The sequence below is a fragment of the Marmota monax genome, unplaced genomic scaffold (assembly GCF_021218885.2).
Source record: "Marmota monax isolate L192 unplaced genomic scaffold, Marmota_monax_Labrador192_F-V1.1 WCK01_AAM20220418_F8-fsc00220, whole genome shotgun sequence".
Lineage (NCBI taxonomy): Eukaryota > Metazoa > Chordata > Mammalia > Rodentia > Sciuridae > Marmota > Marmota monax.
Window position 1 is genome coordinate 554,659 of NW_026693909.1, and position 18,846 is coordinate 573,504.

The 18,846-nt window shown below is 57.0% G+C and overlaps 2 protein-coding genes across 2 annotated transcripts; one reads left to right on the forward strand and one right to left on the reverse strand.

Annotated features, from left to right (window-relative positions):
- Window positions 1-494: 494 nt before the first annotated feature.
- LOC124105823 (cytochrome b-245 chaperone 1) lies at window positions 495-6,281 on the forward strand. The gene is made up of 7 exons (XM_046463154.2): window positions 495-627; window positions 1,081-1,199; window positions 1,917-1,958; window positions 2,943-3,016; window positions 3,696-3,792; window positions 5,001-5,145; window positions 5,440-6,281. The coding sequence occupies exons 2-7, from the start codon at window positions 1,115-1,117 to the stop codon at window positions 5,558-5,560; spliced, it is 564 nt and encodes a 187-aa protein (XP_046319110.1). The 5' UTR covers window positions 495-627; window positions 1,081-1,114; the 3' UTR covers window positions 5,561-6,281.
- Hexd (hexosaminidase D) lies at window positions 6,271-18,846 on the reverse strand. The gene is given in 14 exon segments (XM_058585229.1): window positions 6,271-6,578; window positions 6,581-6,744; window positions 7,486-7,575; window positions 7,754-7,855; window positions 7,941-8,019; window positions 8,993-9,075; window positions 10,097-10,292; window positions 10,676-10,747; window positions 11,701-11,884; window positions 12,980-13,144; window positions 14,122-14,209; window positions 15,697-15,806; window positions 17,490-17,624; window positions 18,561-18,846. Coding segments are annotated over 14 exon segments (1,623 nt in total). The 5' UTR covers window positions 18,630-18,846; the 3' UTR covers window positions 6,271-6,492.

The window sequence follows — 18,846 nt, forward strand, 5'->3', positions numbered from 1 at the left end:
GCTGGACAGTCTACGCGCTGCACGCACGCGCTGCTTCCTGCCGTGTCGCAGCCCCAGCACGAGGTCCGTCCCTCCGCGCCTGGGGCCAACTGGAGGGGTCGGGTCAGCCGGGTTCCCAACGGCCGGGCCACCGAGACCAGCTCTCGCCCGGAAGTAAGCACGCCCCACCCAAACCCCGGCAGCCACGGCCCCTCCCCAACCCGGAAGTCCACAGGCCCCGCCCCATCGCGGAGTCGGTAGACCCCGTTTCCTCCTAGAAGTCAGCAAGGCCACGCCCCCCAGCTCCGGAGGCGCGCAGCCCCCGCCCCAACGCGGAAGTGAAGAGCCCCCGCCCCAACCCCGGAAGTTTGTGAGGCCCTGCCCCCACCCCGCAGTCCGCGCGTCCGGCCGCCCGGCCTCAGGGTCCGCAAGGCGGCGCGACCGACCTCGCCCCCTTCCCCGGTGCGGGGCCAGGCGCAGGCGGTGCCCGCTGGTCTCCCGTGCCGTGGGCACGCCCCGCGCGGTCCCGCCGTGTCTCTGTGCTCGGCGGTCCTCCCGGAGCTGGGGTCCTCGCGGTGGGCAGCGTCCTGACCCGGCACTGCTGACCGGGACCCGGGACGGACAGCGTGCTGAGCAGACGGCCAGCGGGTGCGTGGGCGCGGGCGCATGTGGAGCCCCGGAGGCCGAGGGGGCCGTCGCGTGCTGCCCTAGGCTTCGTGAGGTTGGGTCGCGCGGGGAGGCAGCGGGGCGGCTCCCCGGACGCGGTCGGCCTGCGGCCCGAGCCGCCCCGCCCCTGGATCGGGACTCGCGGTGGGCACGCTCTCGCTTCCCTCTCCTGGCAGAGGCCGGCGCGGGGCGGGTCCGGGTGGGCTGCCGGGAGCCCGAGAGTGCGGCGGCTCAGGGCTTTGCCCGCGCCAGGCCAGGGCCCTGGGCAGCGTGGGCAGGCAGTGGTGTTGGAGCGGATTGAGCCGGGAGGCCAGCTCCTGGAGGAGGAGCCCCCGGGATCCGGCGGTCGGTGCCCACGGGCCGGTAGCTGGCCTTGCTGGTGGGCCGCCTGGTCCCGGCTGTGGCGGTTGCAGCCTCATGACTCCCCTTCCCCAGCCCCGCTCCTGTGGCGTGGAGCCGTGTTCCAGGGATGTACATGCAGGTAGAGACTCGCACCAACTCCTGCCTCCATCTGAAGAGGGCTCCGGGCATCCGGTCCTGGTCCCTCTTGGTCGGTAAGACTTTATAAATTCCCCCAGAACAGAAAGACTAAAAAAAGGGTGAATATAAAACTATTTCCTCTTTTTTTCTGCCCTCAAAAGTACCAGCTGTCTTTGCATGTTAGGTTTTTCCCGCCCACAACGCCTTTGGGAGGTGCACGTCTGCTTCATTAGCACTGTGTTCTTCCTTCCTAATTCTACCCTGTCCCCTGTCTTCTTTGGTGGTGCTGGGGATGGAACCTAGTGCCGTGTGTCTTCCGTGCAGGTGTTCTGTCACTGCAGCCCCAGCTGGGTAGTGCTTTTCTTAAGTCACCATATTTTCGTGTTTCTTTTTTTTTTTTTCTCTTCTTTTTTTGGGGGGGGGAGTGGGGAATTGAGCCTAGGGTTATTCTTCTGAGTACACCCCCATCCTTTCCCACTTTAAAATTTTAGGACATTCTTGCTAAGTTGCCTAGTCTGGCCTTGAATTTGCCATCCTCCTGCTTCAGCCTTCCTGGGAAGCTGGGATTGCAGGCATGCGGCCACTGTGCCTGGCCTATATTGTGTTTTTAGATGAACATTGGGCTGTTCCTCCACTCTGTACTTGGTGGACCCTTCCTGCTGTACCAGTGCACAGCAGTCCTGCAGTGGAGAGGGCACACTGGTTGGGCAGGCAGGGGCTGCAGCATTGGGAGAGAGAGTGGGACACTCTCACTGGCTCTATTGTAAGGTACTCCTTGTTCCTCTTTGCAGGAATCTTGTCAACTGGCCTGGCTGCTGCTTACTACAGTGGAGGTAAAGTACACCATCCCTTGTAACTTCCTCAACTGTTTTGAAAATAAGGAGGGAAAAAAATTTCATGTGTGCATTTGTGGTGTGGCCTTGGGCATGGCCAGCATCTCTGCCTCCTCACCCTGTGCAGTGCTACTTGTGCTACCTGCCTGCACTGATGTGTGCACCCCATGTGGCCTGCATCTTGCATGTCAAACCTCAGGCATTTTCCTGTGTCATAAAATAGTCTTCCAGCTAGGCACTGTGACCCACGCCTGTAATCCCAGCAGCTCGGGAGGCTGAGGCAGGAGGATCGCAAGTTCAAAGCCAGCCTTAGCAACTGTGAGGCACTCAGCAACTCATTGAGACCCTGTCCCTAAATAAAATACACTGGAGATGTGGCTCAGTGGTCGAGTGCCCCTGAGTTCAATCCCCGATACCCCCATACACACCAAAAAAAAAAAAGAGAAAGTCTTCCAAAGAGCTCTTTAGCATTTGCCCAAGGTGCTGCTGCTTCATTGAGGATCTGTGTTTCCCACCTTCCCACTCTTAGAAGTTTGCCAAGATGAACAGGAGCTGGGCCCTGCATGCTTCCCCAGAGCTGAGAAGGCTTGTCATGTGCAAGTCCCGAGTAACCAAGATAAAACCAGCAGCACATCTGGCTGCCTGGGTTCTCACAGGGCAGTCAGTGTCTGGGGAAAGGTCGTGCCAGGCAGGGCTCCCTGTGATTGCATAGCTTTTTTGTGTGGGGGGGTGGGGTATCAGGGATTAAACTCAGGAACACTTGACCACTGAGCCACATCTCCAGCCCTGTTTTGCATTTTATTTAGACACAGGGTCTCGCTGAGTTGCTTAGCGCCTTGCTAAATGCTAAGGCTGGCTTTGAACTCAGGATCCTCCTGCCTCTGCCTCCTGAGCTGCTGGGATTACAGGTGTGTGCCTCTGTACCCACCTGGTTGCGTAGCTTTGACCAATCACTTATGGTGGGTGTCCTGTGTCTGCCTACAGATAGCCTGGGCTGGAAGCTCTTCTATGTCACAGGCTGCCTGTTTGTGGCTGTGCAGAACTTGGAAGACTGGGAGGTAAGATGTGGGTGAGGGTGGCAGAGTGCCCCTCTCTGGAGAGAGCATATTTGACTGGCCTAAAGGTGTCCATTTAGCTGGACACAGGCCTTGGATGTTGCTTGTGACCATCCCTGGGCCAGGAAGTCTCTAGAAACTTCCCAGTGACTGTTTCCACTAAGGAAACAATCGTTACCTCTGGGGTTGCTGTGGCACAGAGGGTGTGAACCCCCTGCTCTTTAGCCCTCCGGGGTCCTCAAAGCCACTTGGTCCCAGAATGCTCTTTTTTTTTTAAATATTTATTTTTTAGTTTTAGGTGAACACAATATCTTTATTTTGTTTCTATGTGGTGCTGAGAATTGAACTCAGTGCCTCACGCATGCTAAGCGAGCGCGCTGCCACTTGAGCCACAAACCCCAACCCAGGCTACTCTTGACCTCTGCCTTCTTGATGGCCCTGCTACTATGCTGTCCTCTTGTCCTGGAATGGGTGCCTGCTCCACCCCGCTGTTTTCCTACTATGACTCCTGCATGGCATGAGTCCAGAGAGTGGACCACAGATGCTGGGCTCAGGCATCTGGGGTTTGGATTTTGCTCAAGGATCTCCTCTTGAGCATCCACATCAGTATGGGTGGGATAGTGCCCCAGTGCCCATTTGGCCCCTCCCGGAAGGTCTGTGTGGTGAAGGTATATGTTTCCAGGAAGCCATCTTCAACAAGAGCACCGGGAAGGTGGTTCTGAAAACATTCAGCCTCTACAGGAAGCTGCTGACTCTTCTCAGAGCAGGCCATGACCAAGGTGAGGCGTGGGAGTTGGGCATGCGCAGGCCTGAGGGGCCAAGCACACCTCACTCTGCAGCTGGGGTCCTCCAACCATGCCCTGGCCCACAGGGTGTGGGGCCCAGGCAGGCCCTGTGTTCTGAGGACTCATGGGTTCTCAAGGCTTGAACTGTTGGGGAGGATGGCCACCCCTTAGTGGCTCTTCCCAGGTGAGTTTGGGCAGTGGGGGTAGGTCATGATGCAGGCAGGCTGAGCTGTACCAGTGAGCAGGTGGCTCTGCAGCTGACACGATCCTTTCTGCTCTCAGAGGGCCTCCTGATTTCAGTTCCCCATTGGCTCTGCCAGGCCTCTGTTGAGGGTCTGGATAGTCAGGGAGTTGCTTACCCTTGAACTTCTGGGTCTGGGAGCTGCTCCCATTGTGGGTTAGTGAAGAGTTCCCTTAAGTGTGCTGTGCACTGTGCATCTGCTGCCCACTACCGATGAATAGGTGGTTGCATGTAAAAGAGTTCATTGGCTGGCGAGTACCTTGTGAGGGGTCAGGCCCTAGGTGCTGCTGGCTTCTCCTGATTTGGGTGGCACTTTAGCCTGTGTGTGGCCCCCAAGCTGGACAGATGAGGACCAGACCTGGCTAGCAGGCTGGGGTAGTGGTATGCTGTTGGGCTTCTTGGTGGATTGTGGCTAGGAGCCTTGCACAGCTGTCCCACTCCTTGCAGGTGGGACACTGCACTGTGATGGCTAGCAGTTTTTCAGCCTTGGGGGAAATTGAAACCTTAGCTAGGGATTCTGCTGTCAGACTGTGGGAAGGCCAGCTTTCACACTGGGCCCAGTAGCTCATGGCATGTGTCTGTTGAGCTTGTCTCCCCCCACCCCCCAATACGAGAAATTGAGCCCAGGTGCTCCACCACTGAGCCACATTCCCAGTCCTTTTTATTTTTTATTTTGAGACAGGGTCTCACTAAGTTGCTGAGGCTGCTCTCAAACTTGAGACCCTCTTGCCTCATACTCCTGAGTTGCTGGTATTACAGGCGAGTACCACCATGCCTGGCTTGAGCTTGTCTTTCTTACGCAGCTGATGCTTTGGAATCAGGCCTAGGGTACTTCTGCCACCAGTGCCACTGTGACTGTTCTCAGCAGAGCTAATGGCTCCAAAGCAACCTTGCCCACAGCATAGGCAGGTGGAGTTGGGTAGGGAGGGGTACATGACCACTGATCTTTGCACCTCCCCAGTGGTGGTCTTGCTAAATGACATCCGGGATGTGAATGTGGAGGAGGAGAAGGTCCGGTATTTTGGGAAGGGCTACGTGGTGGTGCTCCGGTTTGCCACAGGCTTCTCCCACCCCCTCACCCAGAGTGCAGTCATGGGCCGTCGCAGGTATGCGGGGTGGGGCCCGCTTTGGGCAAGACTGATCTCTCATTTACCACCCAGTGTCTTGGGGCACAGGGGGTGGGACACAGGTTTTCAGAGGAAGCACAATTGTGGGGGGCTGTGCATGTTTGAAGGGAGCCCTGCATGGCATCTGCAGGGAAAGCACAGAATGTGGCAGGGGAGGGTGAGGGATCCAGTTTGGGAGCTGCTGTATTTGGATAGTAGGGGATGAGGCCAGCGCAGGGTCTTGAGGATGCATATGCCACGGTGACCTGCCTTTTCTTGGTACCTGCCTCCCAGTGACGTGGAAGCTGTAGCCAGGCTCGTCACCAACTTCCTGGAGCTGCACCGCCTGGAGAGCCCTTCGGAACGGTCTCAGAGCAGCGACAGTGAGGCTGACAGCCCTGGCGGCCAGAGCTGAGGCAGGACAGGCACGGGCTCCAGTGGGGTGCTTGCCTTCGCCTCGCAGGGCTCAAGAGTGTCGTCAGCCATCACAGCAGTCCTCGCTCTGGGCCCTCACCTCCTGGGCAGAAGCCATGTGCCTAGAACAGAGGTCACCTCTTACAGCATCCTGCAGCACTTGGAAACTGACAGCTGCTCCACAGGGACCAAATCCCAGTCAGTCAAGCCCTGAAGACCTGCGGGATGGCATCAGCTGTTCCCCACAGAAGCCAAGTGCCAGCTGCCACTGACCTGCCCCTGCTTTGTCCACCTTGTGAGTGGACCCAGGTCCTTCCAAGTGCCCAGCTTGGCCTCCAGGGCTCTGGTCAGCCCCACGGGGCTGTGCCCCTAGGTGTGATCAGGTTGGGGAAGCCACAGCACCACTCAGGTGCTGGGGCCGGAGGCTCCTAGGCCAGACAGGGCAGTCATGCCAGTACCTCCAGTGGAAGCAGGGCAGGTGCTCCTGCCCACCAGCCCCCAGCTGGGGGTCTTGGTCCTTTATGCCAAAGGTGGTGTTTTCAGCGGTTGAGTCTGAGATGTTTTAAATTTTCCCTAAAATGAAATATGCAAAGTGCGGCAATATGTTTCTGGCAGCTTGTGAAGCTTCTAAATGAGAAGCACCCAGAACTGGGGCTCGTCTTTAGTGTTGGAGGAACAAAGCCAGCTGTAAACCAGAGTGGTGATAAAAAGTTGGATTCAGATGTGTCAGGGGACTCTGGCCCCTGCTGCCCTTTTATTTCAGAATGGTAAAGTTCCACGTGCATGTGGTGGGCTCCAGCGGGTGCTTACCCTAGCCCCCTGCTTTTCCTTGGTGTCCATGATTTCCCCAAAGACAGCTGTGCTTGGTCTGCTCAGCTGCCCAGGGCTCAGCAGGGTATGGAAACAGGGAGGCCACAGTGACAGCATAGTGCCTTAGCCTGTGGCAGGGGCCCTCAGCCCTCCCGTGGACCCTGCCCCTCGGCAGTCCCCACCAGCGTCCCAGCCAGGGCTGGTGGGCAGGGGCCAGTGGTGGCCGCCTCACTGAGGTCCTGTAGTAGGTCCTGCAGTTGCTGCATGCTTGGGCGCACGTTCTCCTCCAACCACTCCTCCACAGCATCTGGGTAGAAGGCGAGCTGCAGGGCTGTCTCCAGCTGCTGCACCAGGGCACTCCACCTGCCCAGGAGGCTGAGGAAGACGGACCCTGAGCTTGCCTGCCAAGGACCTCTGCAACCGCCCCAGGGGTGCACTGCCCCGTGTCTGTTTATTCATAGAGACAAATAAGAGATTGGCCACATTTTAACGTCTGAAACTGGAGCCTGCTGTTCAGCTGGCTGATGGTTTTTCCCATGGCATGTGACCAGGTGGTGTAGCTGGTAGCGTCTTGTGCAGTGTAGGAGGGTCTGTTAGGCTCTGCTCACGTCCTTGAGCCAGGGAAGGACAGGAGGGCAGAGGGGACTCTGGACACAAGGGCCCTCTCCAGGGCCAGGATGGACCTAAGGTGGCCTGACTTCCAAAGATGACCTATGGTCCTGCCCAGGCTTTTAGGCTAGGGATAACCTAGCTTTATTTTGTACCAGGGAATGAATCTAGGGATGCTTAATGCTTAACCACTGAGCCACATCCCCACCCTTTTTACACTTTATTTAGAGACAGGGTCTCACTGAGTTGCTCAGGGCCTTGCTAAGTTGCTGAGGCTGGCTCTGAACTGAAGATCATCCTGCCTCAGCTTCCCAAGCCACTGGGATTACAGGTGTGCACCACCTTGCCCAGATGTTAGGGAAGGACGGCACACGTGAGTCATCCAAGATCCAGGGCTGCAGCATCTGGAAAGCTTGTCTCAGCTCAACGCTGGTTACTGTGGGCACTGCCACATATAGGGGACAGCTGCTCTGGGGCCAGGCACTTGGCTAGCTACACAGTGGTTACCTGAGCACCTCAGGCTGGATGTGCTGGACCATGACCGGGTGGATGAGCTTCCGCCTGCGATGGTAGGGGCTGAACCAGCCAGTGACGTACCTGGGGTGAGTCCACACAGGGGTGTTCTCAGGGGTGCCAACTGGCAAGCTTGGGGCTGCACAGTCACACACCCCTGGAGAGCTCTAGAATCTGGCAGGGAAAATTGGAAGTCATGTTTCCTTCCAGAAAGCCTTTATGAGGGACAAGACTGGTGGGGTCTGCTCACTGAGGCACTCACCTGTTCCTCTCTAGCAGTGCGTCCACAGAACTGCGCAGGTAGAAGCTGACTTGAGTGACGAGGGCATGAATGTCACTGCCAGGGAAGGAGCCGGTCCCCTCACTGCCAGAGAGCCACTCTGAGACAGCGGTCCCCAGGGACGGGCAGGGAGGGGAGGGGAGGGGAGGGCGGGGCGGGGCGGGGGTACCTCGGGATAGCTGCTGCTTCCAGGCTGGGAAGCCCGAGGAGGTTCTCCACCCTCAGTCTCACGTGCTCAGTGAATCCTCCTGGAACCAGCCACAGGCACAGTGCTCAGAGGGGCCTCCTCCCTGCCAGGCTCGCCATCTGCATATGGGTCTCCAGGCCCCTGGGCCCTGGATAGCAGGCACAGCAGTGCTGGAACCCATCAGACCCCACCTGCACAGGCTGACCCAGGTCTCCCCAGGATGGGCAACCTGGCAGTTACTCATTCAACACAAGAGAGGTGTTTGTTACTATTATTGTTATTCCAGTACTGGGGAATCCAGGGATGCTTTACCACTGGGCTGCACCCCACCTTTTTTTTTTTTTTTTACTATTTTTTTTGTAGATGGGCACAATATTTTTATGTGGTGCTGAGGATCAAATCCAGTACCTCACATGTGCGAGACGGGTGCTCTACCACTGAGCTACAGCCCCAGCCCCACCTTTTTCTCCTGCCTCAGCCTTCTAAGTTGCTGAGGTTACAGGTATGGCCACAGCATCTGGCTGGATGCTATTTTAAAGGTCAAGACAGAGCAGCAAGCAGGGTGATGCTGGCAGCCCCAGCACCTGCAGCTTGCTCAACAGTGGTGTGTTCCAGAGCAGGCTCCAGGCACCTGAAAAATGCTACCCAGACTCTGCCTGTGTTCCTGGTACTGGGGACTGAACCCAGCATCCTGAGCTATATCTCCAGTCCTTATTTGGGGACAGGGTCTCCATAGGTTGCTGCACTTGCCTGCCGTGGTCTGGGCCAGCTGCTCCCTCAGAGGGGTCAGGTGTAGAGAGCAGGGTCCTGCACAGCCTACCTCATGGCCCTCAGGACACTTATGTAGTGAAGGTGGGACCTTCTTCCCCATCCCACCTGCCTTCCAGGCACTGGCAGAACTGAGCCAATCACAGGGCAGCTACGAGTGCCCTCCCCAGCCCCCCAACCCTGTGTGTTCAACCTTCACTGCATGGAAGTCCACAGTCCAGCCCAAATGAGGAGTGGCAGAGCTGGGGCTGCTGGAGAGGACGTACCATGGAGCAGCAACTGCAGACAGGCAGCCAGCGAGGGGATCCCCACAGGCAGCAGCTCGCACAGCACGGAGAAGTGGTCGTACCTATGTCCAGATGAGGGCTCAGCCCCATGCCCTCAGCCAGTCCACCTGGCCACAGCCACCCTGACCTGAGGAGCGTTTGCTTGTTCTAGGGCTCAAGGCAGGGCCCCCTGGGAGCAGCTGGGTCCCTCCCACCACTGGCCAGGGGTTTCTAAGTGGTTCCTGTGCAGTGGGAGCCTTTGTCAGGACCTGTTGCCATGCTGCTTTCTGGGAGGGCCTGTAGGGGCTGCCTCTGAGATGCTGTCCAGGCCCTTCCTCCTGCCTCCTAGGGCTGTGCCCCAGTGCCTTCTCTGAGACCTCTGCAGCAGCCTTTGAGCTGGTCCTGTCCTCCACCCCTAGGCCCCATGAGGAGGCAGGCAGGTCAGGGTGGCCGTCTAGGCCCCCACCTGCCCAGGCCTATTTCCTAGGCTGTGTGGCTACATGGCTGTAGTGGGGGTGGAGCCAGGTGGAGGAAGATGGAGGGGCCAGGCAGCTGCTGGTGTTGACCTCACACTCTCACCAGGCTCTCTGCACCTACATGCTGCATTTCATGGAGTTGCTGGCACTGTCCATGCACGCAAGGGGGCTCTGCTCTGTGGGGGCAGTCCTGGTGCCCGGGATTCGCACAGCAGGTGTCTGAGGAATCTTCACAGTGCCTCAGTGGGAGTCATCTAGCAGCTCTGTGGAGCTGACCGGCCCCCTATGGGCAGCTTCTGGATAGGTACTGGACCATAAGCCACACATGGACAGCCAGAGGGCCCGGCCACTCAGAGCACATCTCCCCATGGTCCTGCCCTCTCAACCTGCAGGTCAGGAGCAGAGCTAGGCTCTGTCCAAGGACCAGGGTTTTTTCTGTAGGTATACTTTTCAAATGGTGTGAAGTCCTCAAAGTGCCCCAGTGTGACCTCACGCCCCTACCAAGTGGCCTTACTTACTAAGTGTGGAGTGGGGGCTGTGCTCCCAGCCTTGAGCGCCCCAGCTTGGGGGATAGCTGTGGGGGCAGGAGGGCTACCTCTCACCCCAGGATGGCCTCCCTGGAGCTTACCTCTGCCATCCAGTCAGGATGATGCCCTGCAGCATGTCCGCTGGCCCACTGCCTGCCACCTGCAGCCACTGCGCATGGTTCCTGAGGTGGTGCTCGATGTGGGGCAGGGCCTGGCTGGCCCCTGTGGCCCCCTTGAAGGCACTGGCAGCCCACAGCCGTGGGAAGCCGCACTCCCGGTACTTCTCCATGAGGAGGACTGGGTGAGAGAGCCACAGTGTGAGCAGCTCCCCCAGAAGCAGCCTGCGCAAAGCCCAGGACATGCTTCCTGAGACCCCACGCTGGTCTGACCCGGCTTTCATTTCAGCAGAGGAGACTCTAGTTTACTGGAAGAGATGTCAGAAAACTGGGTAGAGAGAAAGAATACGTGAAGGGCTGAGGACGGACACAGGTCTGGGTGTGCTGGGGCTGTTCCCAGGCAAGGGGCAGTGCCTGGCCCTTCTATCACAAACCAGTCAGCCAAGCAGACAGGGCCCTGCATCCCTTCAGACCGGGCCACGTTACGGGGTTGCAGGGGATGGGGAAACAGTCCATCTTGTTGCATGGCCATGGAGGGCAGATCCCAGGCAACCTGGTACTGACCCTTACTGTGGATGTCCAGGTCAGCCCCGTAGTCCCAGAGTACAGGCTCCACCAGCTGCGGCACCCCGGATGCTGGGGACAGAGGGAAGCCGTGAGGGCAGATGGACTACCCAGACCACACTCCAGCTCCTGAGACACACTCTTCTGGTATTAAAATGGGAACATACACCTCTCCAGGTCATCTTCCCAGGCTCAGGATGGTGCTAGGTTTCTAGACGTAAATGACGCTGCTCAAAGCTGCCTGCCTGGCAGTAACGGGGCTCCTGAGCTCTTCCTGGAGTGCGTGCTGCTGCCCCACAGCTGCCCTGGCAGCACACCTCCAGTTGGAGTGCTGCTTCTTTTTTTGGGGGGGGTATTGGGGATAGAACCGGGAGTTCTACCACTGAGTCACATCCGTAGTCCTTTCTATTTTTTTTCCCTTAACTTTTGAAACGTCTCAGTTGCTGAGGCTGGTCTTGAATTTGCAGTCCACCTGCCTCAGCCTCCCACATGACTGGGATTAAGGTGTGTACCACCACACCCAGGTGCTCTAATTAATCTGCGTCTAAAAAGGCATGGATAGTGGCTGCTACCGGACCCAGGAAGCCCCCAGAAGCATGGCAGCAACCAGCCCTGGATCCCTGCTCTGCCCTGGGACTCCTTGAACCTCAGGCTCTGGGTGGGCCAGGGGGATGTGCTTAAATGCCACCTCCCTGGCTGGGGAGGTACTCCTCTAGCTCATCTCCAAGATCAGGTAGGATGAGCCAGGACCCTGAGCCCTGAAGGAGCTGGAGGAGTCCTGTGATAGAGGGAACAGCAACCACAGGCTGCCCAGAGGACTGTGAGGCTGTGGGAAGCCCTGTAGTCCCCCCCGCCACGCCCCCTGCCCCCAGCAGCCCATTCCAGCAGAGTCTACAGCCACTTCAGGGCAATGACTTCAGCCTGGTACTCCCAGGGGAACACAGAAGCTCACTTCTGAGACCTTGAGGTCAAAGGTCTTGGGGGAGGGGCCTGCAGAAGCCCCATCCCAGGACTCTGGGGCCCACCTGTGAGCTGGTCCTGGGGTATGTCCCGCAGCATGTCGTCCCACACCAGGGGAGTGGTGCCGGGGTGTCGGGCCAGCACGTGGCTGGCCACCGCCCGCATGTGGGACAGACAGAGTTTTGCCTGGCTGTTCTGCTCCTGCTGCAGCCACCGTCTTGAGGCCTCCCCCTCACCCAGGTAGTAGACCTGAGGGAGAAAGCACGCTTGGCCCTGGCACTGCCCTGAGGCCTATCTCCCTGCGTCCTGGGTCTCAGGGCAGACCTTGGGGAGGCAGCTGGGGAGGGGTGAGTCGCTGGTCTCTGCAGGTTAACCCTGCCTCTGCACAGACTCAACTTCACTCGGGACCCCTTGGATGTTCAGAGCACTCCTATGCAGACAGCCGATGGGGCTCTGTCCAGTTAAGGAACGGCTAAACATACACCCTGCAACAGGATGTTCCTGGCCACCCTGACCTGTACACTGAGTATGAGAAGCTGGACACAGAAGGCCACCTATCCTGTGATTCCTTCCAATTATATGGAATGTCCAGACCAGGCAAGCACCTTGGAGGCTGCAGGGCTGGGAGACAGGAGTGCAGGCTCTCTGGGGTCAGGGCAGGCTCTGCAGTGAGGCGGAGTGAGGGCGACACAACACCAGGGTGCACTGCAAGCTGCTGAGGTGTGCACTTACATACACACATACTCAATGCAAGCAGATTCACTTTGAAACTGGGAAACCTCAGTGCTGAATGTCCCCAAATGTACGCCTAGCTCAGGATTCTCCTGGGCTGCAGACCTGCAGAGGCCTCAGGGCTCGGAGCTGCCCCAGGCCCTGCCACACATCTGGAGTCCCACCAGTGAAACGGGCAGGGAGCGGCCACCGCATGAGTTAGGGGTCACATCACCAGGGTCTTCCGGGAGCCAGGTTTCCCAGCTAGTGCTTCTGGCTCCAAAAGTAGCACCCCCCTGCCACCCTGTACTGCACTTCTTTGCTTGGAACAAAGTTCTGAGGGCAAGAATTTGCCCATGACTGGGGCTGACTGTGCCCCTACTGGGGGGTAGGGGACACTGCACATCCTGGCCCCTGCCCAGGCCAGTGAGTCCTGGTCTCATCTGACACATGGGGTGTCCCAGGCAGGCTCTGCAGGACTGCCCCTGTACCGACCTTCATCCTCCCCTGGGGCCTATCTCCCTGCGCGAGCTCTGTCTCTACTCCAGTTTTCCCATTTAAATGAAACCATGGCATGCTAGAAGGCGGCCCCAAAGAGAGAAGGGCCAAGGATGTGGGGCTGATGGCACCTACCTCATCACACCCGACATGGAGCCATCGGGCACCTCTGTGCAGCTCCAGGACCTGGTCGATCATGGCTCCCACGAGCGCCAGGGACTCTGCCTCGTGGGGGTTCAGGGTGTTGGGGAAGGGCGCCACTTCCCGGAGGTGGGCAAAGGCCGCGTGCTTCAGCACAAACTGTGGCGAGGAGGGAGCTGCTGCAGGCCTCCTCGGCCCGGCAAGGGCTCCCAGCCCTGCGCCTTGTGACAGCTCCTGTGATCTGCCCGGGAACCAGCTGGGGGTCTTGGGTGCTAACCCACAAATCTGGCTTCTGGACCTGCTCCCAGCTGGGTGCCCAGCCTCCAGCTATTTAGCAGCCACTCCTGAGTGGAGGGCAGAACTGAAGGGACAGGTTCTACTCACCTCCCAACTAAAGGCTGAGACCTGCTGGCTGGGCATGGTAGAGGTTGGTGAGTCCCCAAACAAGCCCCCAGATGCACAATGCTGCTCAAACAGCCACTTGTGTGAGGGCTGCTTCCTGTACCCTCCAGCAGGATCCTCTACTGCCAGAGGGGACACACTGACAGGGTGAGTCAACCCTGCCCCACCCCTTCCCACTCCCCATTCTTTCTGGATGCCATCTGGAAGAGGCACCCCAGAATGGAGGCCCAGGGGAGCAGCCATGAGCAGGGAGGCCAGGAAGGGGCAGGTACAGGAGAGGGGCTGTCAGCAATGCCCAAGGGCCAGGGAAGGGCTAAGCAGGAGAGGACTAGAGCCGTCACTCAGGTGGCAACACAGTGGACAGGTGGCAGCAGCTGGCGAGGTCAGGCTCAGAGCCCAGGGCAGGGAGGCAGGAGGACCTCCTGGGAAAGCTGTGGGGGGACCTGGGAGTGCTGCAGAGCCCTGAGGGAAGGGAGCAGGAGCCCCTCCTTCCTGGGGTGTGAGTCAAGGCTGACACTGAAGTAAACAACCCAAGAGCCACCTGACCAAGGCTGCTTCCCAGCAGAAAGACACACAAACAAAGTGGAAGGTCCCCTCCTGCCCTGGCCTGAGTTTGTGCTCTCTGCTGCTCACAGGGCCAGCACTTCCAAGGCAGTGGCCTCTTAGTAAGTGCTGAGCTGCTGTCCCTGCGCGGGGACAAGCCCAGCCCCAGGTAGCCCCCACCCTGCACTCACCTCCATGTGTCCGAATGTCTGCACCAAGGGGACCACCTCCAGCTCGCTGAGCCTGGCCAGGTGCAAGATCTCTGTGACTTCAGAGGGACTGGGGGGACAAAGACCGTGAGAGGTCACACCGCTCATCCCTCCTCAGGCTCGGGCTCCTCGAGGACAGTGAGTCCCAGCTCTCCACAGCGCCAGGTCCAGGGGAAGGAGGCTTGCCAGGGCATGGGAGAGTGAACAGCTGGCCCCCAGCCAGTCCTGCCTAGTCCACAGAGTGAGGTGTTTGTGCTTTTCACAGAATCGTACTATATTCAGCCCCTGACCTAAGCATGTGGTGGTCACTCGGGAAAGGGCCCGCTAACCGCTTCAATATGAGTTGTCAGTTATGGAGTGATCTCAGAAAGAAAGCTATCTCGACTTTTTTTTTTTTTTTTTTTTGGGGGGGGTACTGGGGATTGAATTCAGGGGCACTTGACCACTGAGCCACATCCCCAGCCCTATTTTGTATTTTATGTAGAGACAGAGTCTCACCGAGTTGCTTAGTGCCTCACTTTTGCTGAGGCTGGCCTTGAATTTGCAATCCTCCTGCCTCAGCCTCCAAGCTGCTGGGATTACAGGTGTGTGCCACCACGCCAGACCAGGCAAAGCTATCTCTAGTTTTTGAGTGTTCAGAGCATCTTATGAGTTAAGCAGTTTACTAATCACATAACGTTTTTACTATAATACACCTGTTTCAAGTGTCAAAGAAACCCTGGTGCTTTCCTACTGGGAAAGGGAGAAAACATGTTCACAGCTGGGGGTGGAGACACACCTGTCACCCCAGCTACTGGGAGACTGAGGTGGAGGATGGCAAGTTTCAGGCCAACCTAGGCAACTTGGGGAAGTACCTTAGCACCCCTGGGTTCAGTCCCTAGTGCCAAAAATACAAACACTGAAAATATAAAATATGTTCACCGTAAGAAAAAATGAGAGTGCAAAGAACACGCAGAACCCTGCTGCCTCAGCAGGGCGCGCGCACCTCTGCAGCCTCCCGTCCGCAGCCTGGAAGCTCTCGGCACAACCAGACGCCCAGAGCCAAGCTGCCTGGGGTGGGGGTCTGCTCCTCCTCCCCCGCTGTCCTGTGATCCTGGTGAGGGGTCTGACACTTCCTTGAATGCCACTGGCCACTTCTCTTCCCTCTTTTGACTCTGTCAGCTCACGTCCTTTGCCTGTTTTCCTGTGACCTGTCATTGAAGCCCACCATGTCTGATCCTACTGATCTCTATCCTCTCCCCCTAATCTACAACCCCAGCCCAAGACCAGCCAAGGCACTGGCTGACCCACCACCAGCCTACGGTGCTCAGCACTCAGGTGGCAGATGGTAGAGTGGGGACCCATCTGCAAGCGCAGCTCTTCCCCCCCCAGGGCCATGGTGGGTGCTTATGTCCTCAAATTCTCTTCAGGTTTTACTTTTATGATGTGCTAATTTTATTATCAGTTCTTATAATTAAGGACATGCATTTAGAAAGACAGAAAAAAAGCATGCCCACATAGTTGGACTCTTGACCATCCCGCCCAGCCCAGGCTTTCCCCCAGGCTGCTTGGTGGTACCTGTATGCATGCGTGGCCCTCAGCAGCCTCAGGCGGCCCTCGTAGGGAAACATGTCTTCATACTCAATGAGGAGGCCATTTGCCCCAAGCGCGTGGAACAGAGGAAAGATCTGGGGGAGACAGGGATGGGGGTATGAAGTGACCATCTGATTGAAAGGCAACTTTCAATGCAGTGCTGCACGGACACTTCCCTTTCCAGCCTTGCAGATGGGGGAGTAGCTAATACTTCCACTTCTCCTGGAAACACTGAATTGGGAACATGTTCTTATGCCAAGTGAAACCCTCAACTAGGGACACATCCATTTTGAACAGGGAGGGTGATGTGCTATGGACTGAGCTGCCACCCACCAGCAGTTAAATCTGGGGGCTTAGCAGGGGAGCAGGGCTCGGGCCTACAGGCACAGATGTCATGCAGAGAGGCAGCAGAGGAGCCAAGCCCGGGGACCCAGAGCAAGAGGAACTGAGGCTCTGAAGAACTGGTCAGCACCTGGTACTGGTGAGGCCCTTCTAAGACCTTTGTCTCCAAGCCAAGGGCAGAGCTAGTCTTCTCAGCCTGCCCCAAGGGCCCTGCAAGGTCTAGACAGCCATCAGTCTCCAGGTGAGGACCATGGCCATGGCTGCTGTGTCCTGCAACCTGGGGTGTCACTGCTGACAGGTTCCTCTCCCAAAGCACGGGACAGTTGGAAGCATGCTGGGTGGGGAGGTGGGGAACGGAGCCTGGCAGCATCTGTGCCTGCCTTCTTGCAGCGCTACCCTGAGACCATCATGCTGAAAGACGTCCAGACATGTGAGCAAGGTCCCCAGGTGATTCTAGCTGTCACAGGACTGCGAACACATGAGGAAGCCCAGCGTCAGACTGGCAGAACCACCCAGCTGCCTTGGACATGTGGGGGCCACAGGCTGTTGCCCTTGACCTGCCCCAGAGCTCTAAGGGTGAGCAAGTTGACTTTCCTGGCCTCTGTCCTGAGCCTGTTGCTTTTGTCACACAGCCTCTCAGTCTTGTGTTGGATTTTCTCTTTTCTGACATTTTTTCCCAGGCGCCATACTGTCTGTGGCTCTGCTCCCAGCTGTTCCCGTGCTCCCGTGTTCTCATCACGATCCACTCCTAACAGACACACTCTCCACAGTGCTTTTGGACTGGCGGTGGCATTTCTGGGCTGTCTGATTCACGCCATCCTTTCCCAGACTCCACCACTCACCAATCTGTCTGCCTTGCTTTGAGACATACTGGTCCCTGCACGTCTTGCATTGGCTGTCACGCTACTTGGGCAGCTGTCCTTTCTACAAGTCTTCATGTCCTCACTGGGCCTTCTCTGCTGTTCATTTTTTTTAAAAAATATTTTATTTTTATTTTTTTGGTTGTACACAATACCTTTGTTTTAATTATTTATTTTTATGTGGTGCTGAGGACAAACCCAGGGCCCTGCACATGCTAGGCGAGTGCTCTACTGCTGAGCCACAGCCCCAGGTCATCTGCTGCTCAGTTTTAAGAGCAGGTTCTTGCAACTGGGATGGAGATTGCCATCCCCAGGCCCCTCCTCCACTCCATCTCTGCCAGCTCTGGGCCCCTCCCCAGATCTGAGCCTTCTCTTTCCTTCACCCTTGCTGCCCTATATAGTGGGATTCTTTCCCCCAAATTTTGTTCTTACTCTGTGGTTCTGTCCTTCTGAAAAAAGTTCTATTATATATCTGAGGGCCTCGTGGCCTTGCTGAGCCCTTATGGTCTCTTTGAATCTTTTTGCACCGTTGGGATTCTTTTCCCAACATTTCTAGAGGTAAAAGTGAGTGCTTACCTCTGAGAAGTAGGAGACCCTGGGCGGAGCTCCTTTGAGGTCCAGATGCACTAATCTCATCTTAAAGGGTGTGGGACCTGACATCTCAGAACGTGTGTGCGCTCCTACAATAGGACCTTGTGTCTGGACGCCTTCCTGGTGAAGGAAAGATGAGATATAAATAGGAGCAGAGGCTTCTCCACCCTTCCCTCACACTGTTTCACTTTTGTTATCAGCCTTTATTACCTTAGAAGAAACTCCTGGCACTAACATGAAAATCAATGGAGAAGTCTTCACAATATAGACTTCTGCTATTTAATTGTGACTTGTCCCTAAAATAGCAGAGGCTTGGTTGCCTCGTGATTTGATTTATATCAAATCAAACAACTGCAAAATAATTGTTTTCAAGGCTCTCTCTTTTTTCTTCCTTCCTTTCTTTCTTTTTTTGGTGCTGGGGATCAAACCCAGGACCTTGTGCATGCTAGTCAAGCATTCCACCCTGAGCAGCACCCTAGCCAAAGTCTCTCTAGATACGCCATCTGGGAGAAAGTAGTCAGGCAGAGGTCTCTGGACACTTTTTATCAGGTCCCTGATACAATGTTTCTGTGGAAAATCTACCTTCAATTTAATTTTGGATAACCTTAAAATTAATTCCCATTTCTAGAACTCAGGTCAGCTTGGTGGCAGGGCTGAAGAAACTGCAAATTTTACTACTGAGAAAATCAGCTAGGATTTTAAACGAAGCAACGGTAATTTGAAAGGGGAATGAGACTCATGCATATGTTTAGACTAATAGAAGAGTCTGGATGATAATGAAGTAGCAAGGAAAACAGACAGAGAGACTCATTTTTCCCCTGCCTATTATAGAAACACAAAGGGTGAGACGGTAAAAGGAGGAAAACTCCACAGGAGTCACTGTTCAGTTTGCTGATCCCACCAGCGTGTTCTTCCAGAGGCCAAGGAGGCCGGCCTCCAGGACCCTGTGCTCCCGGCGATGGTGCGGGCTGTCCCTGCGGGGTTAACGCAGGAGTCTGACCAGCCTTATGTGTCAGGTGCGCTTGGGAGGACCCCTCTGAGGGGCCCAAAACTTACCTTGGCCACTCTGAGGGTACTGGCCAGGGGAGGGCAGGTCACTGCAGCCACCTGGGCAGGGCAGGCCATCCTGGCGACCCTGGGGAGGGCAGGTCACTGCGGCCACCCTGGGGGGCCGGCAGTCACTGCATCTGGAGAACCGCGCTGCGGTCCCGCAGCCCCGACTTAGCGTCCCGCTGGCCGGACTCCCGCAGCCCCAGGTGCGCCGCGCCGCGGACCAGCCGGCCCCGCCCCGCCGCTCGGCCGCCGATTGCTCGCGCCTGGCCGCAGCCGGAGGACCGCCGAG

Excerpts from the sequence above, each read along its gene's own strand:
- LOC124105823 (XM_046463154.2), top strand. The coding sequence starts at position 1,115 with ATGTACATGCAGGTAGAGACTCGCACCAACTCCTGCCTCCATCTGAAG. Across the intron at positions 3,017-3,695 it reads AGAACTTGGAAGACTGGGAG|GAAGCCATCTTCAACAAGAG; the intron begins GTAAGATGTGGG and ends ATATGTTTCCAG. Across the intron at positions 3,793-5,000 it reads CAGAGCAGGCCATGACCAAG|TGGTGGTCTTGCTAAATGAC; the intron begins GTGAGGCGTGGG and ends GCACCTCCCCAG.